Source organism: Protomyctophum bolini (genome assembly GCF_963924005.1).
Source record: "Protomyctophum bolini genome assembly, chromosome: 10".
Taxonomy (NCBI): Eukaryota; Metazoa; Chordata; class Actinopteri; order Myctophiformes; family Myctophidae; genus Protomyctophum; species Protomyctophum bolini.
In genome coordinates, this window is record NC_137871.1 from 13252328 (window position 1) to 13274336 (window position 22009).

Here is a 22009-nt window from a genome sequence, read left to right on the forward strand (position 1 = left end):
CCCCCGTGCCAGACTTTGGACATGTGTGAACTCTATAGAGCAGTATGGAAAATGTAGTTTGTCTGTTGTAGTCCTTTTAGTACTTACTTAAGCTCATATACATTAACGTTAAAATCTCTAGGCAGGATATGAAAGTTATATGATTGCCGCTTTGAGTATACTGCATGCAGTGAATGCAACTGGACGTTTGTTGAAAGTTATACTTATATGTATGAATGTGTAGACCTAATCTTTTGACTGATCTGGGTTAAATTATTATTGACAGATTCTGTTTATGAGTCAACATTGCAAAAAGAAAACATATAGGCCTATTTATAATAGAAAAGATGTTGGAGGGGGGCTTGCATAGCTTATTGTTAGGTTTTGTGTATTTGAGCCAAATTCATACTTTGTGTGCATTTGTGTCCCTCGTGAAGTTACAAATGACCTATAACCATTCCAACAAGTGTGTATAGGCCTACTATATGCTACATTTGTGTGATTGTCCACTGCCTGTCACAGTAGGCTACTGTATATTTGTCATTAAATGAATATACTCGATGAATTGAGTATATGGAGTGGACCCCAATGGAAACAACTAACAAGCCATGCTTTCTTGTAGTGTGTGTGTGTGTGTGTGTGTATGTGTGTGTGTGTGTGTGTGTGTGTGTGTGTGTGTGTGTGTGTGTGTGTGTGTGTGCGCGCGCGCGTGCGTGCGAGCACGCGCGCCACTCTCTCTCTCTCTCTCTCTCAGCCTGCCTCCACCACGTAGCAGATTCCTGGCTGCGTTCATCAGCCAGCCCGAGCCAGCCTCTCTCGCTCAGTCGCTCGCTCTCTCTCTCTCTCTCTCTCTCTCTCTCTCTCTCTCCTCTCTCACTCTTCTATCGCCCATACGTACGTCGTACGCACTCGCACTCGTATCACTAGCCCATGTAGAACCACGTAGCCCCGGCTGGGATTTTAACCACCAACCGAACCGACAATGGACCTTTTCGAGTTCGACTTTTTCAGAGACTGGGAGATAGAGCAACCGTGGTGAGTCCAATATTCCCAGTTTGTGCTTATTTTGTGCTTTATCACACATATAACAAGGTGACTGCCTGACTGGTGAGATGACTGTTCCTAAAATAGGAATGAATGGACACATGTCATTTTTTAAAGATAGAATTCAGTCAATAACGCGCTGTGTAGACCTTGCGTTGAGTGTGTTTTGAACGGCGAAGAGAACTATAAATGTCCTGACGTGTTGGCTTTTAAAATTGGGACAAGCCGTGTAGTACTCAGTCTACGCAACGTCTTCCTTTGTCACTAGAAGCTGCTCTCTCTGGGTTGAGAAGTCTCCGCTCAGCTCAGCTGCCACATCGCTGCTTTCTTGTACAGTACGAAGGAATGTTGAGATTTAATAGTGTGTAAAGAACTTGGACAAAGAGACAGCACGGACCAGTCAAATATTGTTGTCTTGTCTGGCCGGTGAGTCCGACTCCAGGTGCGCTTATCTGCCATGCATTGGCTTGTTCTCTGCACAGCTGTAGGTAGAAGTCATGATGATTATAACAACTTTAGCACTTGTCAAAAATAAATGTCGCTGCGTAGGGGGGCGGGAGTTCAAACAAATGGACATACAGTTCAAATTATAAATGAAAACAGTCCTTTTATATAAGTTCCAAATTCCAATAGCTAAAAGCCTTCCCTTGTGCAGTTGTGCTGCCTGTTGGTTGGTCGTCTGAGGAGCTGCACACACACACACACACAAACTGATGTCTACATAAAACAATGCATGAGTCAATTATACGTGTTTGCATACATGAGACTTGTATGATGATGAGGTCATAATTGGTTGGCTTTTTTTATTGGCTGTAATATGGGGTAAAGCTGCAAAGACAAAGACCAAACACAAAAGACATGGAGGGGGGGGAGTCTATAACATAAGAATGTTCTCTATCAGAGCCTGACTGATGGCTGTTCAGATGTCAGCATTTTGATTATCTGTTGCTCTTTGTTTTTAAATAACCTGTACAGTACTTTGGTCAGCCATTGGTCGTAATATGTGCTCTATAATAAAGTTTAAGTTGATTTGAGAGTTGAGCACCTTTTACAGAAATATGTACAATTATTGAAAATATTTGAACTGAAACTAATTGTTTTTAAGTACTTATTAATCATTTTACTTGTTGTGGTCTCATCAGTCACACCCATAACCTTATTAGCAGCACACATTTTGGCCATAAATTAATGCACTTTTCTGAGATTGGAATAAATTAAATCAATGACAATTCACACTCAGCAGCAACATGATTTGAGATGCTGCGTAGTACATAGTCCACATGTGCCCTGGAGAATGGCATCTGTGGTAGTCTGTGGTACTACCCACTGGGAAGCTGCCAGGTGTTAGCTGTGTTAATGTGTGTAACTGTATTGGTGTGAAAAGCAACATTGTGTTGTCTCTCCTGGATGATTTGTTTTTAAAGCCTGTGCATACTGCGTGAACAATTGCAAAGTGTGAAGAAGGCGCACACATGTGGCAAAGGTGCCAGGTGCATTATTTCAATGTAATGCACCTCGTGTTAATACACACAATTATGCAAGTGCAACGGAAGCCAGCCAAATGTCAGTCCATTTGTGCCAGTGGAATTGTAAGCTAGCTAGTGTAAGTGGTTCTTAAGGACCACTGTTCTAGGTCACAGATTCCCAATCCTGCTCCTCAGGGTCCCCTGCCTGCATACATCAGTTTACTTTTTTAACCATATGAATCCAAGCATCCCTTTTCTGGCCATGTCATAATAGGGGAAACTTTGTCCAAAAATGCTACAAACTAAATCTACAAACTCACCACGAATCGCAAGATGGCACATTGTGAGCTGAATCCAGCCTAGTAGCCTGTAGTGTAGACAGACCCCTGGGGGACTCCGGTCAGCTATTTAGTACATTGTTTTAAAACTACCAGGTTGGATGTTTACATTCACCTGGTGTCCCAAATGGAAATACTCACTGAGTAGATAGCTACAGTAGATGGACAGGGGTGACAGGTGAGCTGTATAGTATGTTATTAATTCAAATACTATGTGACAGAAGTCTGACCTAAGCGTGTTCTACTGTCAGTGGATTAAGATAAGAAAAGACGGGTGCAGACTCTCAGTTTACCGTCTTAAGAAACAGTCTGCACGGCTGTGTGGACGTTTCCAGTACCAGCGTTTTAAGTTACAATTAACTACACTTTGGAGATCAATACAGATCAATACGGAGATACAAATACGAATAAGTCGATGTGTCCAAAAGCGTAGAACTTTGCACTTTGGCAGTATTGATAAACAAAAAATGTAAACTCCCAATAGTTTAATCCCTAACCTTTGGTCACATACTGTGTTTAGTCTAGAAAGACCTTCATCAGGCATAGGCTAAAACATTGTAATTACATTATTGGAAGCTTGTCTGTGTGGATACATGCCATGTTTATGTAGCCTTTTGTAGTCTGTTTTATTTTATGCGCTCGGTTTGGTTGGACGTGCAAACCAGTGACCCATTTTATTCATAGTCTATTGATTAAACCTGAGAAATTATAGGCTGAGTCTATCTACTTGTCTGTGCCCAATCAGAGAGACAAGTATACACTATTACACTAGCCTATGTATTATAAGTTTATATTTTAAGATTTAATTTATTGATAAATAAATAAATAAAACTTCCATTTTGGTAACTGGTAATTCATTTTGCATTATTTCCTTTTCTTTATTATTTTATTTCCTCAGAGATTTTCTATTTCATAGTCTTGCTAAACATATAATTATAATTACAAATGGAAGTACGTCTTTTAGTGATACTGAGAGAAATCACTATGCCAGTACTGATATGAGCCTCTTATCTTCAGGTGGACTTCCTCATAATCTGAACCTTTGAGGAAATGTCCTCTTTAGAAGGAGATGCAGGGCGATAAAGCATGATTTATACTCCATCATACATTTGTGTCGAAGAAAAACATAGATCTACAAGCTCAGAGCGAGTTGCGGATATGGCACGTTGTGAGCTTGTAGATCAGATATTTCCTCTGACATATGAGGAAGCATAAATTGGGCATAACGAGCCTTCACCTGCCCAGACCTTTAAAGTCAACGATGAACCAAACCCACGCTGTGTCTCGTGAGTGTTAACTGAACTCAGAGAGTGCGGAGTTCTGATCCATTACCCTCTCAGAGTTCACTGAACTCTGTCAGGATTTTACTGAGCTGTTTTATCTGCTCTCCTATGTTGCCCTCTCTCTCTCTCTTTCTCTCTCTTTGTTTGCTGCTAATTGATAAAGACATAACGGCAAGGAACACTAGTGAAATATACAAGACGGGAGATGCGCATTGGGGGGATACGGTAAATAAAACATTATGTTCCGTGACGTGTTGCAAGATACATTGTTACGAGGTGTTTTTTTCCCCCACACACAATGAATCTGACAAATAAAAGACAAGTAAGTGCTGTAATTAATTAGGAGCGTGTGGATTCGGGCTGGCGGTTTAGTGGTGAGTGGCTTGCTGTGGTGGTGGAGTGGGGCTTTTTAGGGACACAAGGGTTGACAGGAGCCAAGTCTCTGCCTGTGTGTCTCGCTCTCATTCTCTCCCAGGTCTCTGAGCTATGCTATCTGCCAACCAGAGCATAGTGCTGAGGAATGATAACATGCACGCGCACACACACACACGCCCATATAGAGGAATCCACGGAGGGGTGCCCTGGGAGCAGCCATTACTGAGGTGTACCATTAAGCGCAGCTTTACACCTCAGCACTGATTAGCTACACCTGGCCTACAGGGTACTGCTCCCTGGATTTGTCTATATTTGCCCCTTGAACCCAATACTCCATAATACATTGGTGCTCTAGGTTTGGGTTGGGGGGGCATTGTTGACACACACACGTGTGTGTGTGTGTGTGTGTGTGTGCGCCGTGCGTGCGTGTTTGACTATCTGTGTACTGTATGTAGCAACTGCAACATATGTACGATATTGTGAGTAGAGAGAGTGGTAGTTAGCCTCGCAGGAGCATAGATTAGATTTCAAATTAAATACCATTAACAAAATTACCTTTGAACACAGAGGTGTGAGAGAGAGAGAGAGAGAGAGAGAGAGAGAACTGACAGGGAATGACAATGACGTACCTTTCCCAGCAAGGACCAATTTATTGTGAAGCTTCCAAAGGTCGCTGCCTCCGTGGAAGCTCATGTGTGACAAATTACATTATTTGCACAGCCTGGAAGAGAGAAACACAGCGACAGAGTAAAGAGAGATAGCGTGTTTGTGTGTGTGTGTGTGTGTGTGTGTGTGTGTGTGTGTGTGTGTGGGGGGGGGGGGGGGGGGGGGGGGGGGGCAACCAAGAAAGAGTACACTGACTAATAGACGTACAGTGTTAACAGGTCCTTTCCTGATGACATTTGCTCCCTGTATCAAATAATGCTGTCTTCAAAGAACAATGGCAATATGTTTGACACACACATGTCATTCCTGCTGGCTGCAGCAATGTGATATTTGCATACTGTATGTAGCATATTGCTTAATTTTTTTTATAATGCAATAAGCACTACAAGTCATTCGGAAATGAGCAAGCCATCAACATTGACTTCTCCGGGAAAATTAGCAGTCAGCTACGTTTGGGCTGGCAGTAGCCTGGAGGTTATAGAAGCACACTTGTGACTCGAAGGTTGAAATTTAAGTGGATAAGGTGAAGAACTGATCTCTGTGTTTGACTGTGTTGGAGAGGTTCTCAGTTCAGTAAGCATTCTTACTGTACAGACACATTATCATCAACGGTGTGGCTTTCATTATTACTGTACTGTTTCATGGTATTTATTGTACGTTTTATTTCTCAGTTGCTTTTGCTCAGAAATAAAAACAACACTGGACAGTCTGATGACCCACCTGTAGGTCACAACACCATTTACTAGTTCAAGACACATTTTCTTTATGTCTGCTGAAATGCAGTTGAAAGAGTTAAATGGGCTCAAAATGAATAACTAAAGGGTATAATATTGCATAACAATTGTAACGGTTACAGACAGTTACAATATTCAATTACCGTATTTTTGTGCCCATACATGAGTACAGGAGCCAAGTAGCCAACTAAGAAAAAAAAGGTGTTTCATTTAAATTTGCACTGTGAGCTGTACCATTACGATTTCCAATTCATTACCCAGTCTAGTAGCGGGTACTTAGTAGTGTAGCCTACTAAGAAGCACTTTAGAGGCGTTCTACTGGGTTATAATTTCCCCAAAGGTGACGATACTGCTCCCCAAAGACTAGCATAACGTTTTGTGTGCCGTTCTTTCATTTAGAGAAGCTAAGAGCTAGAGGGATAAAAGCTAAATGTTTTGGGAATTGGGAATGAATCAATTGAAATATTCATATTTATACTCATCCCTGTAAGGGAATGCCGTAAACTATAATGAAGCATAACATTTGATTAACCACCTACTGGAGTTACATCTCAAATGTTGTATTTTTCTATTTTTATAACTGTGATAGGCACATGCTGTACACATACATACCTCCTCCACTTTGCTACATGTCACTTTACAAGTGTAATGCTTTATGGTGTCATCCACTCACAGTTAACAGTTGTTGTGTTGAGTTGTACTTGAAATGTACTGTAATTCTGAAAACTGTTAATCAATCAATCAATCAATCAAACCTGTTCCAACTTCACTTTTAAACATGTATTTGGCATACCTCATTTTTGTCTGTAGTTTTCGACTTACTGTAGTCTCATACTGTAATGGACCCCAATGGACCAGGTTAATTGAGAGGCTCTATGCTCTGTGCTGTGGTGTGAGTGTGAGACAGATAGTAGTAATGTGTGTTGTGTGTTGTTAGTGTCTGCGCCATAATTGTCACACACATTCCAGTGAATTTATTGTGCTTAGTCAGATTAGGGTTTCTGAATCTTAGATTTAGAATCTACATTATAAACTATAGCTTACACTTTTAAGCAAGAGGATCTGCTAAGCAGATAAAATTAACGAATCTGCAATGTAATTATCCTAAATAAACTTAATTTGTACAAAACGCGTGAAGAGGAAATTGCCTCTGAAGTGCTTCACCCAGCTGAGATAGAAATACATTATAAAATGGGTATAACCCCCCTCCCCCGCCCCACCGCAAAAACTCAATACCAAAAAAGACAGACATGTCTGTTTACGATTTAAGTTTATGATGTGCAGCAGTCAGAGTAATTGTCAGATCACATCTGACATTATCTAACATCTGTAATCCCCAAATTACATGTCAGTTAAACAGCTTTTCTTTTTCATTTCCTGAAAAGTTATTTTTAGGCGAGTGTGTTTTGCTTCAGAATTTGTCATGCGGCTTTGTGAATAATCTCTGCTCACTGTTATACAGTACATGGTAAAAAGTATTTCGGTCCAACTGTGTGGACATCATTTTGAAATTACAAATTAGGGATGGTATTCCTTCTGGCTTTTTTCCCAATGCCTGACATCCCCTGTGCTGTTTTTTTAACAAACAAGCCAACGGCTGTGGCGGGTTGCTCTCTCCCAGCTGAGGACACTGGGAGACGGTGGGGAAGCAGTTATAAATGTGCACGAGGTTCCCTCACCTCTGAAGGACGTGAAACATTGCTTCCCAGATGTTTTCTCCCTGAACAACTATAGATTCATTAATTACGATGGATGAATTCTACCTCACCTCAGCATTTTGTTTGTCTAAGGAACTTTGTCATTCGCTGCCCTAGTCCTTGTCAAATTAATTGTAAGCTAAAGTCCTGCAAATAAAATTGCAACCAACATAACTAAATAGGCTTTTTTGATGTAACCTATTATAATGATTAGAAAACAAACTCTGTAAGTGTTTAATACCTGCGGCAGACAGCACAGGTTAAAAGGCAGGTAACAGAGATAGAGCAAAAAATACATTTGTTTGTTCATTAATAAGACCATATATTTAGTTTACTGGCGTTATACAGGGCTCTATTTGGTCTGCCCTTTTTCCCCCTCTACACCAAATATCTTTGTCGAAAATAGCTGATCTACAAGCTCATATAACGCGCCGTAGTGAGCTTGTACTATCAGCTATTTTTGGAGAATGTTCAGAATAGACCCACCTGGTTAAAACATACATTGCAATCCATTGATATGTTGATGTTGCATAATAGCTCAACAATCAGTCATAATTGGGGATTCAATATAATATTGCCAACCCTTTTATGTATCGTGCCTCGTTGTCGAGAGGACCAATGCCAGCCAATTCTTTGCCTTTGAGTATCTCTGCACAGTATATTTGTGTATATAATATTGACCGTGCAACTGGCAAGCACAGTGTGTCGAGCCTCATTAGTCTTAAGATAGATGGCAGTGGACTGGAGAGGAGAGACAAGCTGTAAGCCCTCACTATGTACTTGGGGGTGCTGGAGAATATAGCTAACGGGCAGCTCGATCAATACAGCAAATCTTTGCGAGCGTGCGTAAGTGCATGTGCCTGTGTGTGTGCCTGTGTGTGTGTGCTTGTGCATAACTGAAATATTTATTTGCATGTACATACAGTATTGCACGTGTGCGTGTATATACCTGCATAAATGTTTGTTCCCATGTGCCTTGTGTGTGACCTAGCGTATCCTGTCTAACAGTTTATTGATTTCCAGGTGTTAGTTGTGTTTTGGTCGCTGGTGTTTTTTTGTGTCATTAAGGCTGACCTGCACTGTCACACTCTGACAGAGAACAGTGAACACAGGAAGCATATTGAAGCACTGTGTATTGATGTCTGCTTTTTAAAGGTACTTTGAGGATGACAAATCTCAGCTATTGGTCATTAGTCCTGCATTTAGCAATTTATGTATTTCATGTATACATACTGTGCACTGAATGGCTTTTATTTTTATTTATAGCGTGGACAATGGACATTCATTATTCCGACATGGAGTCGAGTGCAGATCTGCTAGTACACTGCCCTACAAAGGCAAAGAGCTGTGATTATGTGAGTCATAAAGCAGAAAAATGACTTCAGCGTTTGTCCACTGAGACCACTGTTCAAGTCATAACCTTAGTCCTTTTTATAGCACACAAAACACAGTAAGTGCGTGTCTCTCTTTCAAAGAACTTTCTCTCTGTGACATAGGTCCCTACGCTTAAGAATAACCATCATGCATATTTATGTAGTCTGTACTCTAAAATGCATAGTATACATACAATTATAAGCTTCACAGCAAATAAAAAAGGACAGAAATATTTCCACTCTGCTCCAACACAATCACAACACGCGCGCACAGTCGCACACGCGCGTACATGCACGCACGCACAAAAGATGAAGATGGATGATAACTGATACACATGCACATGTGTTAATTAATTAATTTTCATAATCAGCACACACACATTCACACGCATACACGCACACGCACACACACACACACACACACACACACACACACACACACACACACACACACACACACACACACACACACACACACACACACACACACACACACAGCCATTCTCCAAAGATCACACTGGGGTATAGCTTCAGGATAGTGGGCAGCAAGGGACACAGTTCACTGAAGGGACGCCACAATTAAATGGCACAAGTTTCTATTTTTATGTCTAAATCTGCCAGCATGCCCCTCACAATCCTCTCTTAGATATAGACACACACACACACCTAGCTGTAGCGGCGCGCACACGCACGCACGCACACACATACACACTTGTTTTGCTGTAAGTGTACAGTACATAACAATAACATTAACACATCCTGCACACTTAAAACCTCATACTGTATACAGTACCTCATACTGCTCAATTTGATACCGTCAAACATAAATATCAAACGAAATATCAAACGGAAATACCAAAAGGAAATGCATGTATTTAATCTGACCAGGGATAAAACACATTATCCACACGGTGATAAAGAGGGGGGGGGGTATCAAAAGCAGAGCCATGGGGGATATAAATCCATACACCAGACTCCTTCTCTCCACCACATGCCTGCCTTTATCCTTCAACTTTTCCTCTGTGACACTCTTTCTTGAGTCTCCCTGTTGAATTGCCATGTCATCAAAGTGCAGAGTACAAATACTCCCACGTGGGAGTCTCCCGAGGACTCCACTCGCATGCAATTTTTATTTTCCAAGCAGCCTTTTGTTTGGTCCAAGAGTTAACGTTAGGCTGTCCTTTTATGAAGATCAAAAGCGGCTTCTCTGTGATGCTGCCGCGTCACACTGAGCTGTGTGACACTCTGTCTTTCTTTTAAATAATTATTTTGTCATCTTTTGTTTTTCCTTTGGTTCATTCCGTTTTTCAACTTGAAGAGAATACAGAGAGCAGAGTCACCTTCACTCACACTGAGAGGGTGAGGGGTATAGACTAGTCTGTTTGTTAGACTCTTCCGTTGGGCTTTTGTTGTGAACCCCTTCCTCTTGCCTCCCTGGTGGAGCGAAAAAGAGCAAGAAAAATGCCGAGATTGAAAGAGGGAGTGGGGAGGTGGTAAGTGTAATACATTTATTTAGGTTTTCACAGACGTTTTCTTTTCAAGCCTAAACGTTATCTTTAATATTGTCCTAAAATCCTCCCCCCCCCCCCCCCCTGTTACAGTATATCTGCATGGTTAATCTGTATTTTCTTCCTATCTTTAAAATAAGAATGTTTGAGCCTTACACTGAGCTTCACTTTCATTTTACTTGGCAGTGTTTGCACTGCAGTGTCCATTGCAAACGGAACCCTTTCCATACTGGATAAGGGATCACGCTTTAACTACTTACAAGATAAGGGCTATTTTACTGCAACCTTCATGCGTCCAGGATCTCTGCATTGAACTCCACGTGTAGTTTTATATGTAGTTATACTGTTGGTCTAGGTCATATATTAACCTCATATATTAACCTGTATCGGCAATGTTGGTCTTTCTCTCAATCTGTCCAACACGAGATATTTCAAAACCTACAGCCTGGATAGCCATGGGATTATCTGGATAGTGGGTACCTAAGTACCTTCATGATTCCTGGGAGATGAGCTCTGCTGATTTGGTGACCCCATAGTCTTTCTTCCAGCAGCATGCAGCCTTTTTGCTCAAACTATCCTGTTGGAGGAGGAGCAGCATGGCCTGCTTCCCAAACTGGTTCCTAAACCTTTTCATGTCACGGACCCCCAAATTGACACTAGCCCCCATTTGAAAAGATATGCCAGGGACTCCCATAAGAGAAGAGAAGATTTTTTACGGCTCTAGCAGTGATTCTCAACCTGTTTAATTTCAAAGACCGCCAGTTTGACCCCCATTTAATGGCATTTCTATCTCTGGGACCCCCAATTTATACAGTAAAATCAATGTTAATTTTAACAGTTACAGACCCATAAGGGTCCATTTGGTTCCAAACTATCATTTAGCTGGGGTCCCCCTGGAACTCTCTCAAGAACCCCTGGGAACCACTGCTCTAGGGGCTGCGTGTCGGGCTTTTAGTCTTGTTGGAACTATAGACTCTGTGCGTAACTATATAATACTGGTGTACACAGTGTTAAGATGCTAGGTCCACATTCTCAAGATCACAGGTTCAAATCTGAAAATGAGGCTGCTCTCGCCGGGTGGCCCACTCACACACGCCACACTGATGATGGTCCTGCGGCTCCTGCCTCGCTCTCAAGCGATGCAAAAAGTCATGCATGTAAACCCATTCTTTATTCAGCGGAGAGTGAAACAATACGAGCAGTTCCGTTCCCTTTAAGCTGCACACACACACACACACACACACACACACACACACATATTAGGCATGTAACGATTCACTGAACTCACAATACAATAGGTTCACGATACGATTTTTCACGATTCTTTTAATGGAAAAAAGAAAATTTTCCATTTTTTACAGACACACACAGCTCGCTCCCCTATGCAGTGCTCTACTACTGAAAGTGACTGCATGGAGTCTGTCTCATTTCTCTCCAAAAGCACTTGAATATAATGGAATATGATTAAAGCTCACATTTCATATCACACACACCATAATTCACTAGCCCCCCCTATTTAAAAATATATATTTATATATATTAAATTGAATCAAATCGTCGGGATTCATATCGATTTAAATCGATTCACGATATATCGTTACATGCCTAATATATCAAACTTATATAGCACTTTTATGAGTGCCCAAAGACACTTTACATGGGGAGCAAGAGGAAGCAACAAATAAAAACGACTTTATTATTAAAAAACACAGGCGATGCACAATGCGTTTCACTTAATGCCTCCTCAGGTGCTATCAAGTGTGTGCGTGCTCATGCGTGTGCGACTGTGCGTGTGTGTGTGTGTGTGTGTGTGTGGTGTATATATAGTGTAGGAATAGGATATGGTAATGTGCATTTTTATTGTCAGGCTATTGATTCTATTATATTGCTATTGCCTTTCTCCATTCCCTGGGATATTGCGTATAATAATTGTGTACATACTGTATATCTGTGTCATATGTTGAATACTACAGAGGAGTGTGCAGTCTTTCCCAGGCAGGGCTAAATGGCTGGAGGTAAAATCTCTGGGCTGCAGACAGCAAGCAGTTCTTAACCCTCTCTGTGCTAGTAGGAACGGCTAATTGGCTGGAAACAGCCTTTGTCTGAAAGAGAGGGAGAGAGATGGGTAGAGAGACAGAGACAGACAAACATAGAATATGAGCAGGGAGAGAAAGAGAGAGTGAGAGGGTAAGATGGAACGTGGTGTGTAGGCATGTTTTTGGCGTGCACGCGAGCGTGTGTGTGTGTGTGTGTGTGTGTGTCCGTCCTTGGGGGTTTCTCTCTCTGTCTCTCTCCCTTCCCCTCTCTCTCTCTCTCTCTCTCTCTCTCTCTCTCTCTCTCTCTCTGACTTTGTTGCCATAGCAACATAGGAGAGAGGTAATGCTGCCGGAGTCCCAAAAAATGTATTATCTTTTTTGCACAGACACACATGCATGCACATACACATGCACGAACACACACATGCACACGCACACACACAAACACACACACACACACACACACACACACACACACACACCACGCGCACGCACACACACACTCAAGCAAAGTCACACATGCACGCACACGTGTGTGTGTGTGTGTGTGTGTGTGTGTGTGTGTGTGTGCGTGTGCGCATGTGTGTGTGTGTGTGTGTGTGCAGTGTGTGTGTGTGTGTGCATGTGCGTGTGCGTGCGTGTGCACGCAAATGCATGTGACGTGCGTGTTCAATGCAGCTTGTTCACATTGGCAGGCAGCAAAAACAAAGAGTAGAGGGAAAGGAGTGAAACAAAGAGGAAGAGAGAGTGTAGACTAGGGAAAGGAGTGAAATAGGGAGAAACAGGAACGAGATCAGGAGGAAGCTGTAGAGATGAAGAAATGGAAGACAGAAATTCTCTCACTTGGTTCTTTGCTGTGTGTGTGTGTGTGTGTGTGTGTGTGTGTGTGTGTGTGTGTGTGTGTGTGTGTGTGTGTGTGTGTGTGTGTGTGTGTACAGTTAGTTGTATTTCTATTTACACAATGTATTACCCTCGCTCTCAACTCACTCAGTTGGCTGAGAAGTGAGAACATAGCAGGTGCTGCTGGTCTCACCCTTGATGATACACAGTGAACCATCGAAGGTCACTATTTTCCACTCCACATATTAAGAGTAAGAAAGAAAAGTGACACACAACAGCAAAAACAAACAACAGAGTGAACACACAGACAAGAAGAAAACAATAAAATAAAAATGAAAAAAAAATGTAAATGAACTAATACAAAACGTAAACTCTCCAATAACATTTAACAGTCCATATGGTCTATAAACGCCACATTTTGTTAAGATAGGCATGGTCTAGAAAGCAATCTCACATGTCACTCAGTGAGGCGATAAGCAGGTATGCACCATGGGGTTATTACATAACAGAGAACAGAATGTCAAGTTGTCAACAGAGTCAATCGGGTTCATTTGGGGGTGCAAGATTATCAACGTGCAATAGAAAAGGCTGCCACGCTTTACTCGATGTGTATTTCACTAGTAGGAATGAACACACCATTGGGGAGGTTTAAGGAATTTATTGACAGTGAAGAAATGGAGGGATGGAGGAGGGATGAATGAATGCGGATGTGTAGGTTCCGGGGGGGTCGCCGACCCTGGAGTCTTTGGGGAGGAGGTCGAATGGCACTCGTTGTGTGGCGTTCATCGTAAGGCGTTCGTCTCACGGTGCGCATGGACGATATCCCTCCGCAGGAACCTGAGAAGTTATTTTTTAATCGTTTGATCCACTTTTGGCGAGGTGTATGTAGTAGCTCCTTTGGGGGGAGCGGGGAGAGGAGCTGCTATGGAGGTGAAGGGGTGGGGGTGGGTTGCGAGAAGCCTTGTGCGACGCAGCGAGGCGGGCGAAGCATGGAGGATTCTGGGCGGTGCTGGGCAGGTATAAATGGGGACAGGTAGATTGACGTGGAGGGCGGAGAGTGGCATGAAGGGCAGGGCCAATGTGTGTTTCTCCTCCTCCTGAACATCAGTTGTTCCAACTCCATTACATTTTTTCCAATTTTAAAAAGTACAGAGAATCCATCTTACTTTATGCCAATTCAATCAATTACAGTAACGGCGGTCCTAAATCACAGTCAGAATGTCTGGGTTTTGGTCTGTCCGTGGTCATTGGTTGTTCATTTCATCTCGTGTCTGTAACACATTATTAATTGTGGACTTAGGGGGAGGTCCTTTATCAATAGTTGTGCCAAGGCACAGGTTAGATTTATCTGACTACTGTAAGACTAATCAACTGCCTTTTGAGCTCTAGGGCTGATAACATTGTGGCTTATCACCCTCTCTGTCCACAACAAATATAGATTGTGCCGATTTTGGAGCTGATATATTTTGACTTGTATGAATATTAGCTGATATCAAATCAAGCTTATCACCCTCTCTGGCCTTTTATCAATCCCCTCAACCAGAGCAAATACATATATGTGATTTATTTTATTTATCAATATCCTATTTAGATAGAAAATTAACAAAGCCAAATGGCATGATGAGGTATTGAGGTATTGACAAGAGTACATGACATCTGTGTAGTCAAGTCATACAGTCATACTTGCACTATATTGTTGGTTGTTGCCCTTGGAATACATCGGCTGGCCAGGACACATTGGTTGGGATCAATTTGGGCAATGATGAATGCATGATAATCTATCTCTCTGTATTGAGATCAATGTTATTGAATGACACAGTATACTGATAAGCCTGATAATGGCTTTGATTAAATTAGTAAAGCTATTATACTCTAAATGACAGCTCCCATTAACATCCTAACCACAGCATTCGCCATGGAAATTAACACACACACACACACACACACACACACACACACACACACACACACACACACACACACACACACACACTGGCACCCATGCCATTGTAAATTGGTAGACAAACTGTCTGAGTCTCTTGTCTTTATCTCTCACACACATGGATTCAAGCATGTGTAGTGCATTGCACATACTGTATGGTGTGTGTACAGTGTACACAAGTATGTGATCGCCTCTACCAATGCCAGCTGGGTATCCGTGAATCTTGTATGGGGACCACAAAAATGTGTTAAAGTTACAGTATATATAGCCTATCTGATAGTAATCATTATTAAAGAGTATAACAGAGGTCTCCTCCCTGTCTCTCCAGCTCTTTAGTAAACAGTCAGAAGAGAGAACTCCACAAATATCATATTTGAGCTTCAGTTTTATAGTGTTCCAATCTAATTCCAGTTTTGTCTGCTCATTTTATTTGTTTCATCACTTCCAATTTCACTTGTTTATGCCCGATTCTATAAAATTGGTATCCTCTTTATCAATGATTTCTATAGTTATATAGTACATTTCTGTAAGTAAGTACATTTTATTTATAAAGCACCTTTCAACACAACGTTACAAAGTGCTGTATAGTGACCAACAATATAAATCAATCAAGTTAAAACAGGCACACAGGAGCAATGACAACGAGAAATAAAGCAAAAACATTAACCTGCAGAATAGGGACAGAAATGTTTTTACAAGACAAAAAATAACCTAAATAAATGTGTTTTTAACAAAAATCAGACTGTCACTCAGCCTTTTCTTAATCGACAAGGGTAGGGTGTTCCATAGTGTTGCAAAGGCCCGGTCCCCCTTGGTTACGAGTTTGGAGGCCGGAATCTTCAGAAGGACCTTGTCAGAGGACCTGAGAGATCTCGCATTAGGCTTTGCCTCCAGTAAGTCCGAGATATGAATGAAGCGGGGCTAGGCCATGTAAGGCCTTATAGGTTGTTAAAATAATTTTAAAATCTATTCTAGATTTGATGGGCAGTGCGGCCAGTACCGGTGTTATATGAGCTCCGTGGTCTGTGTTGGTGAGAATTCTAGCGGCTGTATTCTGTACTAATTGTAGTCTGTGGATAGAGGAACAGCTAAGGGTGGTGTAGAGTCCATTGCAGTAGTCAGTGGATGGAGGAACAGCTAAGGGTGGTGTAGAGTCCATTACAGTAGTCAGTGGATGGAACAGCTAAGGGTGGTGTAGAGTCCATTACAGTAGTCAGTGGATGGAGGAACAGCTAAGGGTGGTGTAGAGTCCATTACAGTAGTCAGTGGATGGAGGAACAGCTAAGGGTGGTGTAGAGTCCATTACAGTAGTCAGTGGATGGAGGAACAGCTAAGGGTGGTGTAGAGTCCATTACAGTAGTCAGTGGATAGAGGAACAGCTAAGGGTGGTGTAGAGTCCATTACAGTAGTCAGTGGATGGAGGAACAGCTAAGGGTGGTGTAGAGTCCATTACAGTAGTCAGTGGATGGAGGAACAGCTAAGGGTGGTGTAGAGTCCATTACAGTAGTCAGTGGATGGAGGAACAGCTAAGGGTGGTGTAGAGTCCATTACAGTAGTCAGTGGATAGAGGAACAGCTAAGGGTGGTGTAGAGTCCATTACAGTAGTCAGTGGATAGAGGAACAGCTAAGGATGGTGTAGAGTCCATTACAGTAGTCAGTGGATGGAGGAACAGCTAAGGGTGGTGTAGAGTCCATTACAGTAGTCAGTGGATGGAGGAACAGCTAAGGGTGGTGTAGAGTCCATTACAGTAGTCAGTGGATGGAGGAACAGCTAAGGGTGGTGTAGAGTCCATTACAGTAGTCAGTGGATGGAGGAACAGCTAAGGGTGGTGTAGAGTCCATTACAGTAGTCAAGACGGCAACCTTCTTTACGTGGAACTCGAAATTCTTGCATTGATCAAAGAAGACGCAGAGATCTTTTGCAGTGTCTGTTATGTTGGATGCCAGTGAGCCCAGGGAGAGTCGGACCTTTCAGGGCCTATAGCAAGGATCTCTGTTTTATCTGCATTAAGTTGAAGAAAGTTATGTGCCATCCAATTATTTATTGTACAGGTATTTACACTTTAATATCAAATCAGGTTATAAACCTGGGTGTGTGTGTGTGTGTGTGTGTGTGTGTGTGTGTGTGTGTGTGTGTGTGTGTGTGTGTGTGTGTGTGTGTGCGTGTGCGCGCGCGCGCGCTTGGAAATAGCATGATTTCCAGACTGAGAAGAGACAAAATAAATCACCCGAACGGAGCGAATCAGTCTGGATTCCAGGCTAGTTATTGGTGAATGGTGATATGAGGCAGATTAAACCAGCAGTGGTGGTTCTGCCCTGGCCTACCGGGAATCCAGTCTGTTATCATTTAAAGTCTACTAGAATTATATAACAGTTTGACATTTACTGGTTACAATAGCAAACTTGAGGCCAATAGATGTGTGAAGGGACAGATGGATGGGGGATGCATGCAGACACAGGGAATAAAACCCTGTTTGTCCTTTGTCGTATTAGAAGTTAGAACAGATTTTCAACACACACAGTGAGAATGCAACCCGTTGCATCGAAACTGTCATACAGCAAAGCCTTAATTAGGCCTAAGAGCCATAGTGCTGCAGACTGGAAATAACAACGTACTTGCAAGTAATTTTCTGGTCCAAAATTATGTACCAGAGAGGATGCCCGGAACTCACAAATACACCCTGCAGGAACATGTGAATAAACACTGACAGGCCTAGACGCACGCACGCACGCACGCACGCACGCACGCACCCACGCACGCACACACACACACAAGCACACAGTGTTTGTGTTGCTCCGTATAGAGGGTGGGTTTCTAATCTCTCTCTGTCTCCTCCTGCCCTTATGATAAACTACCTGTCTAACATTGTTTTCTTATCGCTCTGTGTGTGTGTGTGTGTGTGTGTGTGTGTGTGTGTGTGTGTGGTGTGTGTGCGTGTGCGTGTGCGTGTGCGTGTGCGTGTGTCTTCCTGTATTACTATTCTTGTGAGGGCCGTATAGTAGAGAAATAGACATTGTGAAGGACGTGTGTGTGTGTGTGTGTGTGTGTGTGTGTGTGTGTGTGTGTGTGTGTGTGTGTGTGTGTGTGTGTGTGTGTGTGTGTGTGTGTGTGTGTGTGTGTGTGTGTGTGTGTGTGTGTGTGTGTGTGTGTGTGTGTGTGTGTGTGTGAGAGAGAGAAAGAGAGAGGGACAGAGACAGATTCACTGAGACCTTGTGTCTCCAGTGTTTTGGTTCAGTGCGTTGTGAGGCAGACATTAATGTCACTATAGCACAGTGTTTCTCAATCTGTGGGCCGGGGCGGGGCCACACACACAAAACACTATGATTTTAATGATAATTTTAACATGAATATTAGAAAGTGATACCAATTAATATTAAAGAACTTAACTTATACTATGTTAGTTCCACTTATCCAAGGTGGAACACAATCGTTTGATCATAAATAGTGTGTGTGTGTGTGTGTGTGTGTGTGTGTGTGTGTGTGTGTGTGTGTGTGTGTGTGCGTGTGCGTGTGCGCGTGCGTACACTGGAGCTCAGAGATGGAGTGCGTGGCTGCAGTGATTGGGTTCAATGCATTTTGAGACAGACATTAATGTCGCCTAGCATCTTGTACATACCACACTTTATCACTTCCTTTCTTTTCCCCTGTCCTTCTCTGTATTTCTTGATTCTCTCCCTTTCACTCCCTGCACTCTGTCTGAAGATGGTCATTATTATCAAATGGTACCATACCATGCTTCTATATCACATATACAGTACATTTTCTTAAAGGTTGGGTCTTTAATGCACTATAATCACATTTACAATGGATTAAAATGCACTTAGAAGGCATTACAACACTTGTTATCATGTATGACAACTTATAACAATGTTTATTGCGACCGCAGGTCGCAGTTAACTATGAAATTGTGCATTTCCCGTCAATTCTTTGGTGTCACGTGTCACGTGACATCATCAGGGATCTCTCCGTCCTTGTATGGAGATCCCTAAAGTCATCAATATTAAGCCCATATATGGAGATCCCTGATGTCATCAATATTGGCCAGCAAATCTACACATCTCAACCCTTAGATCTCCATATGTGGAGCTGACATTCCATATGTTGATCCTTCCCCATCCCCATCCTCCCTTTTGACTGATTACTGTCCATTTCAACTCTAGACGGGCCTGCCCCTGCAGCAGTCATGGTGTAGAGTTGATGTAGAGTTGCTCGCCAGCTCCATATATGCAGATCTAGGTGATGATCCAGTCTTCTCCATGTATGGCTATCCAGGGTCTGAAGAGGTCAGTGTTCTGATCTTTATTATGGAGACGGCCATATAGTGTCACGAGGCGTCACGGACTGACAACCATACTGTATATGGTGACGTGACGTGTCACGAGGCGTCTGAGTCACTGACATGTTTTGCAGGTTTTCATAGTAATCTGCGACCTACAGTCGCAATACGTTCCAGCCATAAGGCATTATAAGCTCAGTGGAACAGAACATTATAACTACCTTAACGTAGCTAGTTATAAAGTGCTGGGCGAGCGCTGGCGCTTTGGCATGGGGGGGTCAGATCAACATGGAAGGAATTCTGTACTGGCCATGTAACGAGCATGTCTTGAGTGTACAGGGCTTGATGAGGTCAGATCAACATATGGAATGTCGGAACAGGTCAGCTCCATTTACAGTATATGGAGATCTAAGGGTGGTAACGCGGACATTCTCAGAGTTTAATGAGGGCCGGCTGCTGCTATAATGCTTCATTTATGTTGTTTTATGTTGTTATGCCCTTCTTACCATGTAATGCTGTGCTCTAACTTGGTCTGTTGCAAAAGAAAAGGGAGAAAGGATATAAACTGCGCTAAGACTTAGAAATATTACTCCTTTAACTGTTTGCTTATTCAGGTCCAAATGCTCTGTAATATTGTAATTACCTGGGTTAGCACCTCCTGCCCCCTTTCCTCGGCTGCTGTCAATTCCATTCCCTGCTGTCTCTCTTTTATTGTAATGTTTGCTACTCACCATGTCTCTCTTTACCTTCTCTACTGCTCCACTACTGCTGTCTTCAGTAGGACTGCCTGTCACAATACCACTTTTAAATTGACTAATTGATTAACGATTTAATTGCGTTTTTTTGCGTTGAATGTTACAATTTGTGTTTATGTTTGCCTTTAAGGCTTCGTATTTTTTGCACAGGGCAGATATTACAAATACCTTAAATATACAAAGAAATCACTGACACATTTAATTATTTTTCATATATTTTTCTTTCCAAATAATTAACAAATAGCGGAAATAGTTGAACTACAACGTCCATACATTCTTTTTTTTCTTTTTGTTCTCCTTTATTTACCCAGGGTAGTAGCTGAGCACAAGTGCTCATTTTCAGCAACGCCCTGCACATAGAAACACACACACACACACACACACACACACACAGTCACACACACATTAAAACCTGGGAGCTGACCAGTACATACTGTTGGCCACTAAGCAGCTCCAGGGGGAGCAGTTGGGGGTTCAGTGCCTTGCTCAAGGGCACTTCACTTTTAATTATGAAAAACTTTCAACATGGAAATGATTGACGATTATGCAAAAATAATTGTGATTATCTAAAATAATTGCCATTAGGTGATTATGTAATGATTGTGACAGTCTTTATGTTCATCTGTGTCTGTCGGTCACTGTCTTTACACAGCAACATCATCTGGGTTGTTAATTTAACTCAATTTCACACTGTTTAACACTGGGGATTTTAATGTGTACTCCAGGTCTACTCTCTTTGCCCCCTTCCTCTCTCTCTCTCTCTCTCTGTGTGTGTGTGTGTGTGTGTGTGTGTGTGTGTGTGTGTGTGTGTGTGTGTGTGTGTGTGTGTGTGTGTGTGTGTGTGTGTGTGTGTGTGTGTGTCATGTGCGCGTGTGCGTGCGTGTGTGTTGGGAAGGAGATGATAAATTGTTATGTTTTATCTGGGTAATCAGGAAATAACTCTGAGCGTTGTTTTTTCTTTACACAGTTTACTGTGTGTCCTTCATTGCATCAATTACTGTGGAACTATTCAGAGTTAAATGCACATCTAATAGGGTTAGAGAGGTTCACATTAACCACAGTGACACGTTTCAATACCTGGAATAAATAAAGGTGTCTGTTTCCATGCACACATCTCCCTGCTGATTTCCCTTGTAAATGCTTTGTTTGATTCCATACTCAATTAATCTCTTGTCTCACACACACACACACACACACACACACACACACACACAACATAAATTAAGCAAGAGCGATACAATTTAAGACACAATTCGAATAAATAAATAATTGCGGGATCGGCTGACAAAGAGGCCCTGAAGCCAAACGGGTGCCTCCTAAATACTTTGCATCCTGCGGAGCAGACGAGGCGGCGTGTTGCAGTCACGCTGTCTTTCGCTGTTTGCCGTGGTGATGATTCTACTTAACCGTGTTTGCACTCTGAAATGTGTCTGTTCACGGTGTCACGTACGGACACTTCAGCGCAGCGCTCTCTTTGTCTCTCTCAATATGTTCTCTCGCTCCCTGCCTCTTGAAGTCTCAACCCTGCCGAAAAAGGCCCCATTATTCTTCTTTCCCTCCCCCTAGATATCGCTCTTCCCCCCCCTCTCCCTCTATCCCTCTACCCCTCCTCCCCTTGAGCCTGGTTCACGGTCTGCATGGCGGTCTGACGTCAAAAAGCAGTCTCTCTCTCTGTGACCTGGTCCTCTGGGGGGCT

At 42.4% G+C, this 22009-nt stretch overlaps 1 protein-coding gene across 1 annotated transcript in view; it reads left to right on the plus strand.

Annotated features, from left to right (window-relative positions):
* Positions 1-887: 887 nt before the first annotated feature.
* Positions 888-22009, plus strand: part of aff2 (AF4/FMR2 family, member 2) — a 110479-nt gene continuing 89357 nt past the window's right edge. The window contains exon 1 of the mRNA XM_080774565.1: positions 888-1014. Coding sequence (XP_080630691.1) covers positions 962-1014 — 53 coding nt within the window. The 5' untranslated portion in view covers positions 888-961. The remainder of the gene's footprint in view (positions 1015-22009) is intronic.